This window comes from Mus caroli, unplaced genomic scaffold (assembly GCF_978045245.1).
Source record: "Mus caroli unplaced genomic scaffold, Mus_caroli_1 scaffold_1, whole genome shotgun sequence".
NCBI classification, from domain to species: Eukaryota; Metazoa; Chordata; class Mammalia; order Rodentia; family Muridae; genus Mus; species Mus caroli.
The window spans coordinates 61,419,600-61,432,899 of NW_028227256.1; the positions used below are offsets into that span (position 1 = coordinate 61,419,600).

Sequence of the window (13,300 nt, forward strand, 5' to 3'; positions counted from 1 at the left end):
CTGAGAATCAAACCCAGGGTTTTGTTCATGTTAAACAAACACTCTACCAACTGAGCCACATCCCCAAGCCCAGTATGTAAGAAACTAGCTCATAGAGCTTGTTTTATTGAGTTTCAACATGAATGAGGTATTCCTCTGTCAGTGTGTATCCTTAAGATCTTGATAGTTGTTAAGAGTAAGGCATGGCAGTGCATACCTATAGCTCCAGCATTTAGAAGCAGGACTAGGAGGTCTGTCTGTCTGAGGCCAGCCTAGCTGACCAGGAAAAACTCTCTGCCTCTTCTTTCCCCCAGGAAAAAATATTAAGATGGTTTTAAGGATGGGGGCTATCATATGTGAGAGTCAAAGGTAGAAAGCCAAAGGGGAACAAAGATTAGCCAAAATAAGTACATTTGCCATAGTGGTGCCTACTATGAATGTATTTATTGGCTATTGACTTTTTCTTGTTCTGGGTTTTTTTTTGTTTTGTTTTTTTTTCTTTTCCTAGTTTCTGATCTTCTCTTTATTCGTAAGAACATTTGTATAGAGACACTAGAGTAGGCTAGGTATAGTAGCTAGAGCATTCCTTATTTTTCTCTGCAATAAGCATATGCATCATACAGCACTGTTAAAAGACACGAATGTGTGGGAAGCCACATGTGCCGTTGCAGAGTGTCACAGGCTTCTGCTGGCCACCACGCATACATAGGCAGGAAAGTTTTTTGCCAAGATGAGGTTTTGAGAATTAACCAAAATTGACCAATCAGATGAGAGAGAAATTGACCAATCAGATGAGAGAGAAATTGACCAATCAGAAGAGAGAGAAGTTAACCAATCAGATGAGAGAGAAAGTAACCAATCAGATGTAGGAATGCAAATGAGGTGGTAAGCATCAACCAAGCATAACCAATCCAGGTATGAGACACGCCTCTCCTAGGCCTATATAAAGCAGCACCAGGGCTGGGCTCGGGGTCTATTCGCCTCTACAATCAAGCTCTCCCAATAAACGTGTGCAGAAGGATCCTGTTGCAGCGTGGTCGAGTTGGACGCGCGCAAGACGAGTGTCCACCCGAGAGTCCTTGAGCCTTAGACTGCATGTGGAATTCCTTTGGAATTTCTCAAATTTGTCTGAATATGGTTTTACATGTTGCTGTTGTTGATTATTTTGAGGCGATGCTAACACACACAGGCCCTCTTGTATTGTTTAAGACACTACCGAGAAGTAGTGTGACAGCATCATGTCACATGGAAGAAAGCACATGAGACCCTTATAGTATAGGCTAGAAAAACTTGGTCATATAAATTTTACAGATTTGGAGTCCAGAGTGATTTAAAGTGCTGTGAGCTTGTTGCTATGACAGCACTGACACTGGGACCACCAGGATTTTAATGCTTGTAAAGTGGAAGTGCTGACTGCAGCAAAGGCCACACTCCTTAGCTTTGTGGCCCCATAGAGTTGCCTATCCTGCTTGTTCCTTAGCTCTTCTATCTTCTTCAATGAACATAAGACCTGGGCTCATCTGGTACCTGATGCTTATGAAATAATGGCACCACCCACAATGGACTGGACCTTACCCCATCAATCACTAATAAGAAAATGTCCTACAGGCTGGTCTGCAGCCAGATCTTACAGAGAAGTATTTTCTCAATCGAGGCTTCCACCTCTCTGATAACTCTAGCTTGTGTCAGGTTGACATAAAACTAGCCAATAGTCTACTACTTGGTAAAGAATCACTAACTTACTTATACAACTGTAAATCTGTGTTTGCACAACAATTACAGGAAATCATATTATTATTATAGACTTAGGGCTAACTCATGTCAGAATCCTTATTTTTCTTGGCAGTTCTGTTCTAACAACTGCAAGAAATCATTGCTGTGGTGATATATTCAGGATTGATCGCTTGGTAGAAATTAAAAACATTTTCTGAACAAACATTTTTGTCTCCATGGCATCATGTTAGTCTATAGGAGATGAATCTTAGTGGTGTGGTTGTCTCCGTTAAAAACTGAAGTGTGTATAAGATTTATATATACATCTTGTATTGGACTTAAGTATTTTATGGGAACTAAATTTGATAATCATGATAAAGTTATTCTTTGCTTTCAGATTTCAACTATTGCAGAAAGTGAAGATTCGCAGGAGTCTGTGGATAGTGTAACTGATTCCCAAAAGCGAAGGGAGATCCTTTCAAGGAGGCCTTCCTACAGGTATGTGATTTAATAGTTACAGTCAGAGACGTGCAGGAAGACTTAGTACTTGGCAGGTAGAGATGTCAGACACCGATAAAGCTGGTCCAGAAAGTACTTTGCAGATTATTTCTCTTGAGTTACTTCTCAAATAAGCTGATGTTTACAGTACAAAATAAGACTATTACTCTAAACTACTGGTTCTCAAACCTATGGTTTGCGATCCCTGAAAACCATTGGAAAAACAGGTACTAACATTATGATTCATAATAGTGGAAAATTGTAGTTACAAAGTAGCAACGAAAATAATTTTCTAGGTGAGGGTCAGCACACTGTGAGGAACTGTGTTAAGGGTCGTAGGGTTAGGAGATTGAGAAGCACTGCTCTGGCAGCTGTAGGACATTTCCCTCCTTCTGTTTTTGTAGCTGTGCAGACTGTTGCTCTCCCTTTAAAAAGCTTGAGTTACCTTTGAGTGTTAGCATCGTTCTTGGTACACTGTTGATCTGCTTAGTCACACATTTATAGGCGATTTTTATGTCATGGTCCTTAGCAAACAGCTGTATTTAATCGTTTTCAGGATAATTCTTTGCTAACATCCTCAAGTTTGAGTGCAACTGTGATGTTACCTACCTAGTCTATGCCTTGCCCCAAAAGAAGGTCAAAACCAATTACTACAATATATCAATTGGTTCCATGTTAAGTATATCAAGAAACAACATTACCTATTAATCTCATGCTTACTTAAGAATTCAGTTAACTTCAGAATTTTACAGTAACCTTCTGTGTTAGTTTAAATTATGCCTATTTATGTAAATTTCTATTCTTTATTTATTTTTGGATTTATTTTGTTTTATGTTAATGGATGTTTTGTCTGCATATGTCTGTACACCAGTTGTGTGCATAGTGCCAACAGAGGTCAGAAGATGTTGGATCCCCTAGAACTGAGTTACCCATGGTTGTGAATCACTCTGGATGCTGGGAATCAAAACAGGCCTTATAATAGAGCAACCAGTGCTCTTAACCACTGAGCCCTCTATCTAGCCTTACTCCTTTTTTAAAAAAAATAGTTGATTGCTGTTGCGGCCCGCCCGCGGTCCACAACACGAACGGTTCAACTGAGAATGGCAGTTCCCTGCAAAGAGAGGAATCTAGACGGGGCGGAAGAAACAATGGAGTCAAGACAACATTCTGATCAAGACTCAATTTAATATTTCCAGACACTCAGTTTATAAAGGAAGGGGGAGGGAACCCAATTTCCCGCCAAGTAACTCAGGGTCCAGTAGCAGGACGAACACGTGTGTGACTCCAGGCAGCAGAGGCAGGTTCCAGCAGTAGGTAGGCGTGGCAGGACGAATGAGCGGGTAGCTCCACCCTTGAGCAGGCAGGTTCCAGGCTGGGGGGAAGGGAGGCCACAGATTGCCTTATCTTCCTCCATGTACTTGCTTAGAGTTACTACTAAGCTCTTTTTCTATCCTCATCCAATTATAAATTCTAAATATTATTAGTGAATTAATTTTGAGGTCCTAAGAAATTTTATGTTGTAGGATATATATTATAGGCATTTATATGTATAGTCTTTACTATTTGTTTTTATTTTGTGTGTGTGAGTATTTGTATTTCTGTACACCATGTGCATGAAGTACCTGCAGAGGCTACAAGTGATGTCAGGCCCTCCAGTACTAGAGTTAGAAACAGTGTGAGCTGCTTCTCTTTTGTTTTCAATATAGCATGTGTTAGATCTTGAGACATTGAAGTATATATCTTATGTTAGTATGTAATACCTTTGATCCTGAAGCATATCCAACAAAGTATTAAGAAGCAAGTCACATGACTTCTAAATCCTACGCAAATCATAGCTGCCAGTCAGCCAGATGGCTCCAGCAGATAAACATGCTGATGCAAGCTTGGTGACCTGAGTTTCAGCCACATAAGGGTGGAAGAAAAGAACCAACTCCACCAAATTGTTCTATGACCTCCACACATATACCTCCTACTACATTCACACTTAAAACAAACAAACAAAACCCACAAAAATGCCAGCTTTATGTTTGTCTTAATATTTTTCTGGCCAAAATCCTAGCAAAAGTTATTTATTTAAATCAATCATGCTTTACTAATCAAAGGAAAGCTCTCTAAAGGAAACATGGAGAGAAGGGGTTGTAAAGGGTACTGTTACCTTACCTTATAGTTAAACCTTCACACTGAGATACTATTTATATGAAGTTTATGAGTTCCTGAAATGTAGCCTTTATATCTGTCTAGATTATAGCAAGCTATTTAACAGGTGCTTATAGTATGCTTGCAAGGTTAGACAAATGAAATTGATTGATTATACAAAATAGGTTTTTATTGGAACAACCTATCATTATAAAGCTGTTAATTTGTATACAGCAGAAAGGTGCTCCATTTTGTCTCTTGTGGCTTGATATTTTCACCAGTAATTGTTCTGAAAAAAATAGAAGCCGTGCATATCAGATTTGCAAATGATAGAACCATCAAACTTAATAAAGTGCCCTGGTGCTAGGAGCATGAGTGCCTTGAAAGGTCACAGCAGGCAAAGGAAATGGGCTGGAAAAATAAGGTGAAATGGTAGTGACAACTGGAAAGTCTCTGAAACCACTTACAAAATAAACAGGTTGTTCAAATATCTGATTCTGGATTTATTGATGAAGAAATAAAGTTATTTATTTATTTATTATTATTATTTTATAATTTATTTTTTTATTAGGTAAAGTTATTTATTTTTATCAGCCAATACGATCTAGAGCAAAGAGAACTAAAATGTGAATAATGTCTTAGCTGTGGGTTTGGATTCTCATACAAAGGGGAGCTAGATTAGATTGTGAGACTAAATTGATAGTGTTTAAACTTCAACGATAATCCTAAATAAGGAATATTTCTTCATATTACAATTATATATATATATATGTGTGTGTACACATAGATAGATAGATAGATAGATAGATAGATAGATAGATAGATAGATAGATAGAGATAGCGCCAGGCATGCAAGGTATGTAACTGTAATCCCAGTACTGGGGAGGCTAAGGCAGGAGGATTGTGATCTTCCCAACCTGAGATTCATAATAAGACACTGTCTGGGCATTGGTGGCGCATGCCTTTGATCCCAGCACTTGGGAGGCAGAGGCAGGCGGATTTCTGAGTTCGAGGCCAGCCTGGTCTACAGAGGGAGTTCCTGGACAGCCAGGGCTACACACACACACACAAAGCCAGGTGGTGGTGGTGGTGCATGCCTTTTATCTCAGCACTTAGGAAGCAGAGAGGCAGATCTCTTGAATTTGGGCTAGCCTGTTCTATACAGGGTGACAAGGTGAGTTTCAGAATAACCAGGGCCACACAGAGAAACCCTGTCTTGGAAAACAAACAAACAAACATACATACGTACGTACGCATGTACGTTCATATGTGTATATACACAGACACACGGCTTGTGAAGGCTGGAGTGAGTAAGAGGAGATGGTCTACAGGACCCAGATTCAATCCCCAGGTCACATAGTCTCTCACAACCATCTGGAGCTCTAGTCTAAGATATAGTGGCCTCTTCTGGCCTCTGCAGGCATGCACCAGGCATGTGCAAATAAAACACCCAAACGCATCACAGAAAATAAAATAAACATGTAGTTTTATTTGTATACTGCCGCCCCCCCCCCCAATACCACCACGCAATTCTTGCATTTGAAGTTCCTGCTTTGTTTGGAGTTTATTCATGTGTTTGAATTTTTGTCCTATACGTTAGTAGTTTTCTAATCTTTATTTGTACTTAGTGAATTTTTTTTTTAATTAAACTAGCTCCTTATTTTTCTAGGAAAATTTTGAATGACTTATCTTCTGATGCACCAGGGGTGCCAAGGATTGAAGAAGAAAAGTCAGAGGAGGAGACTTCAGCGCCTGCCATCACCACTGTAACAGTGCCAACCCCCATTTACCAAACGAGCAGTGGGCAGTACAGTGAGTAATACATTTTTTCTATTATGAAAAGTGAGAAGGAAAACTGTTAGAGTCTCTTTGAGAAAGTGATAAATGCCAAGGCTTTTGCTGCCAATATTGTTTGCCCTACTGTCAGACATTATTAAAGAATTGTTAAGAGGCACTTATGGAAATGTCACTTTTTTTTTCCTTTATCCTATCTTGCCTTCCGCCATGTCTCTTACATGATTCATGCACAAATTACTATTTTTAATTTTAGCATGATGTTGGCTTGCCAGCCTGTAATTTGTATTCCAGCTGTATTTAAAGTAGATTCCTAAAGGAAAATTTTTAGCTTTTCCAACACTGAAACTTTTAGTATTATTTATAAGGGAGGGGTTTTTTTTGTTGTTGTTTTTTTTTTTTAAGATTTGCTCTTTTTATTTATGAGTGTGTGTGCTGCATGAGTTTATATGCATCACCTATGTGCAGCAGTTCTGGGAAGCCTTTGGATCAAATCCTTTGGAACTAGAGTGACAGACACTTGTGAGTCACCTAATATGGGTGCGGGGAACCAAGCCTAAGTCCCCTAGAGGATTAAGCATTCTTAGCTACCACGTCATCTGTCTGAACCATGAGGATGGTGCTTTTGATAAACTGTCTTTACTATCTGTGATAACTGAGCTAAATAAGCTTAGATGGATTTTTTTCCTTAAATTATTGGTGGCTGTAAAAAGGTATATCTTCCTCACCCTGCCTGTGTGTGTCTGTGTGTGTGTGTTTAGTTTGAGATAATTTCATTTCCAGTTTATTTTAAGTGTTGAAGATGGTTCTTCTCTGACATTGTATAAGACTTGAACATACTGAGGGGTATGTCATCTTCCTGACCTAACTTACTACCTCAGGGATTCGTACTTGAACTAGAAAAGAGACATACGGGAGCTGACTGGGAGAAGTAACCGATTACCTACCATTCCCTTAGATACTTTAGTTTAAATGTACTATACTTTGAGATTTTTCTTAAACCTTTATTCATTTATGTACTATCCTTTTGGTACATCATGTGTGCCGTTAATGAAACTGGTTTAGCATCATGTTCTTGATTTTTCTTTTCCACTAAGAAACAAAATAATGAATACTCACATGTATGGCAAACTACTTATTTTTGTAACTTATTTATTTTTAATTTTAAAAAAATGTTATGTGTATGATGGCTTTGTGTGCATGCATATCAACAGCACATGTATGTGGTGCCTGTAAAAGGTAGAGGAGGGAGCTGGATTCCTCTGACACTGAAGTTACAGGTGGTTGTGAGCCACCACGCTGACGCTGGGAAGTGAATTTGGTCTTTTGGAAGAGTATTCAGTGCTCTTAACCTTTAATCATCTCTACAGCCCTGTAGTTTGTAGCTTGTAAAGTTAACATGGTTACCAAACTTGAAGGGTTGGATTTATAATATCCATAAACTGTAAACCTCTTTCAGCCTTTCCCATTAGGAAGGATTGTATATATATATATATATATCCTTTTTCGTTCTATTTTTTAATAAGCTGTCCTGTACAGATCCTCAGCTAATGCAGTTTAATTGTATTTAGATTATTAAAGTTAAAATTTTACATAATTATATTTCCTTGTTCATATTTTTTGGTAGTAATTTAATTAAACCTAGAGATAATAATTTTCTTAATGAATTTGGTTTTGTCAAAACTGTCTTATACTTTTAAAGTTATCAAATGGACAAGTAAGTATTGCATAGTTAAAGACATGTTCAAATCTTAGATGAGACGAATATAGTTAAAGAATTGGCGTTTGTGTGTGTGAGAGAGAAACAACTATGCATCTGTTCTGTAAGAGCAGATGGTTTTAGATTTCCAGGAACAATAACAAAGTCAAATGATCTTAACAGAGTAGCCCATATCTTTTCTTGTGTAGTTTTTTCCTTCCATTCACTTTGAGCCTGTTGCTGGGTATTCAAGAAAAAAGTAGAGTGTTGATTAAATACATCTGAATTTGCAAATTAAGTATGAGAAATGAAGAGGTTTTGTTAACCTTCTGATTCTTTAACGTACCCTTCCCCACCCTCTTGGTGTATTGTTACTTTATGTGCATGGATGTTTTCTTTGTGCACCACATGTGTGCAGCTCCTGCAAAGGCCAAAAGAGAGTGTCCAGTGCCCTGGAACTAGTTGCACATGGCTGTGAGCCTCCCTGTCGGTGCTGGGAATAGAAAAAGCAGCCACGTCTCCAGATCTTTCCAAGTAATCTTACAAAATTAGTTGTAGAACAATTCTTAGACATTTTTTTAATATCTAAGATAGAGAATCTGCCATTAGCTAACATAGGAGGGTTATATATGCTAGTATGTTAATTTCCACAAATTTATCACCTTGATAAAGTGACTAAATAATAATGAACTCATAGCTCTTGATTGAACAGTGAATTATCAATTTTCTGTGTACACACCACTCAGGATGGTATAATTCCCCAGATCTCACTGATATTCCCAAACTAATTCACTTCTGTTAAACAGTAACATCGTTAGATACATTGATACCACACTTTTTAAACTTTCCTTTTAATGCAATTATAATCCATTATGGAAAGCTGGGAACAAACCTCAATCAATGGAGTGCATTCCTACTGTGAGTGAGAGTTTGATTCTCAATACTCATTCATGCATATACACACACATACACACTTTATGAAATTGCTCAGGTAAAATTAACAATTTTTAGTCTTTTTTGGAAATCTTGATCCTTAGATTTATCTGAGGAGTCAATCATAATTTTCAGTTCTAGTATCTAAAGATTATGTAGTACCAACAAGACAGGAACTCACCTTTCAAGTAACGTTTTCTGTGTACTGTTGCATAAGGGTGACTTGTGTGAGTGTTGATTAATTTTCATTTGCCAGATAGTAGCTAGTGCGCTTACTCATCAGTCAGTAGAAGGCTCTGTGAAGACCCAGACATGGAGCTTAGAGCAAGATGAGGTGCATCTAGCTGAGGGTCTTGGATCTGAGTTTAAACTTGATGAGACACACATAGTAACTGAGATCCAGGGTATTTCCTGTCTTTATTGATGAGATTTTTGGTGGAGATGGTGGGTGGTAGGTGCTAGAGACTGAACCCAGGGCCTTGCACATTAATGTATTACTGATTCTTCTTTTTCTTTTCTTAAATATTACTAATTTCCTGGATTTATTTTGAGATGCTGTCTTAATATTTTTCTCAGGCTAGTCTTAAACTCGTAGCTCAAGTGATTTTTTTGTTGTTGTTGTTGCTTTAGCCCCCTGAGAAGTATCATGCTTTCACATGGCTGTCTAAGTGCACTACTGACAGAGTTTATAAGTTGTTTTAAGAGTTAGAAAATATAATTCACTGACAGATGGCTTTATTAAATATACTTTTAACAAATATTTATTGGGTGCTTCTTATATTAATTAATTAGTTTTCTACCTAAAAAAATGTATTTACAATTAAAGCAGCAGATAGTAAAAATATCTGAGGGAGTTTCCAGTGCTGTAAAGGAAAGTGTTGTTGTAAAGCAGGCCCTCCTTGAAGTTTAAATAAGTTCAAAAAGAGTTTGTGTTTTCACTTTTTATATTGTTACCATGCATTATTTATTATAGTACAATTCATAGAGTATTCTTCTCTCATAGAAATTGGATATGGTTTCCTGAGTACACGGTTATTTGAATATACCAAGTCTTTCTTGGTGATATTATTTTCTAGAATAATTTCTCCTAGATTATGCTTTGCTAATTGCATGGGTTTAGTGTATTTTAAAAGTCTTATGTGGTATTAATTAAACTTGTAACAATAAAATTCATTGGGTTTTAGTTGCCATTACCCAGGGAGGAGCAATACAGCTGGCTAACAATGGTACGGATGGGGTACAGGGCCTGCAGACATTAACCATGACCAATGCAGCTGCCACTCAGCCGGGTACTACCATTCTACAGTATGCACAGACCACTGATGGACAGCAGATTCTAGTGCCCAGCAACCAAGTTGTTGTTCAAGGTAATAGAACTAAGAATTCATACATATGGTACATTCTTTTAAAAATTAATGTGTATACTCATGAAAAGTAAGTATATTACAAAGCACTACTAAAATAGTTTTCTTCAGTATAGATTTAGATATTAACAGTTTAGATATGCATGTATTTAATACATAAATATTTCTCATGCAACTTTCCACTTGGATGAAAATGTCATGGCATAAAAACAACTATCTTTTAGCTAAAAAGGGGTTTTTCCTGCCTTTAATGCCTTCAGTAGTCAGGATTGGGAGAACCAAAATATGTTAGAAGAGAAATGAGGAACTTCCAGCCAGGCTGAATGGCCTCAAGTAACACTAGCTCCCTTGGGCCCCTTTCTTTCCCTCCTCATTGTGTGCTATGTCACTATTAAAGAGTTCTAGTGGATTCTGCTGTTTTATCTGTTTTGTCTTGTTTTTATTATTTTTAATTTAAAAGGAATATAGAGCTTTTCTGAAGTCATCTCAATTTTGATTTTGGATAAGAACATTCCAAAAGAACATCCATCATTATGCAGATCCTTGCTCATTGGAGAACAAGTTGCCCTTAAGCCTCGGTGGACGAGAGGATTTTGTTTTGTTTTTTTCCCAAAATTTCAAGACTCTGGAGAGTGTTAACTATTCAGCATTAATTCACTGAACAGTTCATAGTTCAATATTACCAGATTAAAAATTTATAGACTAAAAAAATAATATTTGCTTCTAAAAATACCTTGTTAATAATAACTAATGTTGCCTGTGTTAATGAGAGTTATATCCCTTCACCATGGATAAGTACTTTTGGATCATATCACAACACCAAGTAGAACATCTTTTGTTTAACAATGTCTAATAAATTTATACTATATATCTTGTTATTAGACCAATGATATTTAAAAAAATATTTTGCTTATTAGTGGGAGTAAAACACCTTTTCACTTTACATGCAGGTACTCAAAAAATTGTAAAGCAGGATGTCAGTGAATTTGAATTCTCAACGTCAGTTTGAATATGGTAACATGTTTAGTATATAAATCTTTGTCCCTCAAACGATACAATCGGTGTTTTTAACTGATATGAATGATTTTATAAAGACATTCAAAATCTTTCACATAGTACTAGGGTACTTATGAAAGCATATCATGACACTGTTTCTAGAAGCAAATAATGGACAAATAGTGATTTTTTTTTCACATATGGAGATTGTATATATGGTGAGGAAAATCCAAACCACACGCCTTTAATCCCAGCACTTGGGAGGCAGAGGCAGAGGCAGGTGAATCTCTTGAATTCTAAGCCAGCCTGGTCTACATAGTGAGTTCTAGACAGCCAGGGCTACATAGTAAGACCCTGTCTTAGAAAACTGAAAAGAAAAAAATTCAGCGTTTACTTATTTAGTTTTAATCACTTATATTAAGATATGTTTACATATACCATGATTGGCATCAAATGGCCAGTTTTTCTTCTATTTTGCTATTTTATGAAAAATCATGGTCGTTTTTATGTCGTGGCAAGAGTCTACTTGAGGTTTTTTTTTTTGTTTTTTGTTTTTTTTTTTTTTAATGTGAATTTATCTTAAATCAAGGGAAGATATTGAGACCTGTGTAGGAGGATCATCTATGCTCAGCCCTCTTTTAGACTTAAAGTTGACAAGCATGTAAACCACAGAATGGATCTCCATCCCAGCACAACATAAATATAAGACTCAGCAGGGACACTGAGGCATCCTGCCCTGTACCTGTACTAATAGTACAGTCCATTGGAATCTTCTTTTTAGCTAGAGTCCTGTTCCCTGTTTCCCTTTTAATCTAAGTATGTTTAGATTGATTGAAACACAGTTGAATTAAATTGTAGTGTTTCTGTGTCTTATACCTTGTTCGCTCTTCTCTGCAGCTGCCTCAGGCGATGTACAAACATACCAGATCCGCACAGCACCCACGAGCACCATTGCCCCTGGAGTTGTTATGGCATCCTCCCCAGCACTTCCTACACAGCCTGCTGAAGAAGCAGCACGGAAGAGAGAGGTTCGTCTAATGAAGAACAGGTATAGAGATTCCAAATACTTAAATGCTATGGGTCAAGTATGTCTATAAACTCTTCTGGGTGTGCCGTTACATCTGCTAACAGTAGGTTCTGTGCATTGATTTTCTTTTTCTGGTAGAATTAGTGGATCTTGCTAAAGCTTCTTTGTTTATTAAGTTGCATTTACAAGATGGCTAATGGAACTTTAGGTCAGTCTTCAATCAAAAAAGTAATTTTTCTTCATAGTTTTTCCACAAGAGAAATATAAAACTTTAATGAATTTGTACTTTATTCTAGCTAATAGGATACGTTAATTTTTAAAAAATTATAAGTAATATTCATCAAAGTGTCACATATGTATACTAACATTAGACTCTAGTTTATTTGCATTAAATTTATTTATAACAAGTATAGAGTAGCCATTTTTGTTTTAATGAATACTTTCTTTTGCATTTTTATACACTTAAAGATTTATTTTTGCATGTTTTATGCATATGTGTGAATGCCTGTATGTATGTATGTATGTATGTATGTGTACCACATTCATACCACAAAGGGCAGAAGAATGCATTAGATCTCTTGGAACTAGAGTTGAGAGGTGGTTGGTCAGCCACCTGTCTTGTTTTTGTTTTGGGGTCAGAGTCTTGCTGTGTGGGCCAGAATGGCCTGGAACTCTTACACTCCTGCCTCTGTGAGTTCTGGGATCACAACCTGTGCCTGGCCTTAGTAATAACTCAGAGTAATACTCAGAGTAATAACTTAACATCCAAACACTTTTAAAACAGAGAAATTCTAAAAAGTATGGTATTCCCGACAAAGCCTTAATGCACAGTTAATGTTAGTCTTAAGAAGTTAAAGTGGTACATAAGAGAAGCTATAAAGCATAGGTAAAGCCTTTCTTAGAAATTTATTTGCAGGCTGGTGAGATGGCTCAGTGGGTAAGAGCACCCGACTGCTCTTCCGAAGGTCCAGAGTTCAAATCCCAGCAACCACATGGTGGCTCACAACCATCCGTAACAAGATCTTCTGGAGTGTCTGAAGACAGCTACAGTGTACTTACATATAATAAATAAATAAATCTTAAAAAAAAAAAGTCTCAGAACTGGGGCATTTAAAAAAAAAAAAAAAGAAATTTATTTGCTTTCAGATGTTTTTGCCATCT

At 37.1% G+C, this 13,300-nt stretch overlaps 1 protein-coding gene across 7 annotated transcripts in view; it reads left to right on the plus strand.

The window, feature by feature from the left end:
- The window catches only part of Creb1 (cAMP responsive element binding protein 1), a 71,213-nt gene that overhangs the window by 32,459 nt on the left and 25,454 nt on the right, over nt 1-13,300 (plus strand). For 4 of the 7 annotated variants that reach the window (XM_029474401.2, XM_029474398.2, XM_029474397.2 and 1 more), the window contains 4 exons: nt 2,090-2,190; nt 5,996-6,138; nt 9,937-10,119; nt 12,010-12,160. In XM_029474401.2, coding sequence (XP_029330261.1) covers nt 2,090-2,190; nt 5,996-6,138; nt 9,937-10,119; nt 12,010-12,160 — 578 coding nt within the window. Of the gene's footprint in view, nt 1-2,089; nt 2,191-5,995; nt 6,139-9,936; nt 10,120-11,066; nt 11,131-12,009; nt 12,161-13,300 lie in introns of those variants that run through there. The other 3 variants (XM_029474406.2, XM_029474413.2, XM_085837911.1) reach the window with 2 other exon arrangements.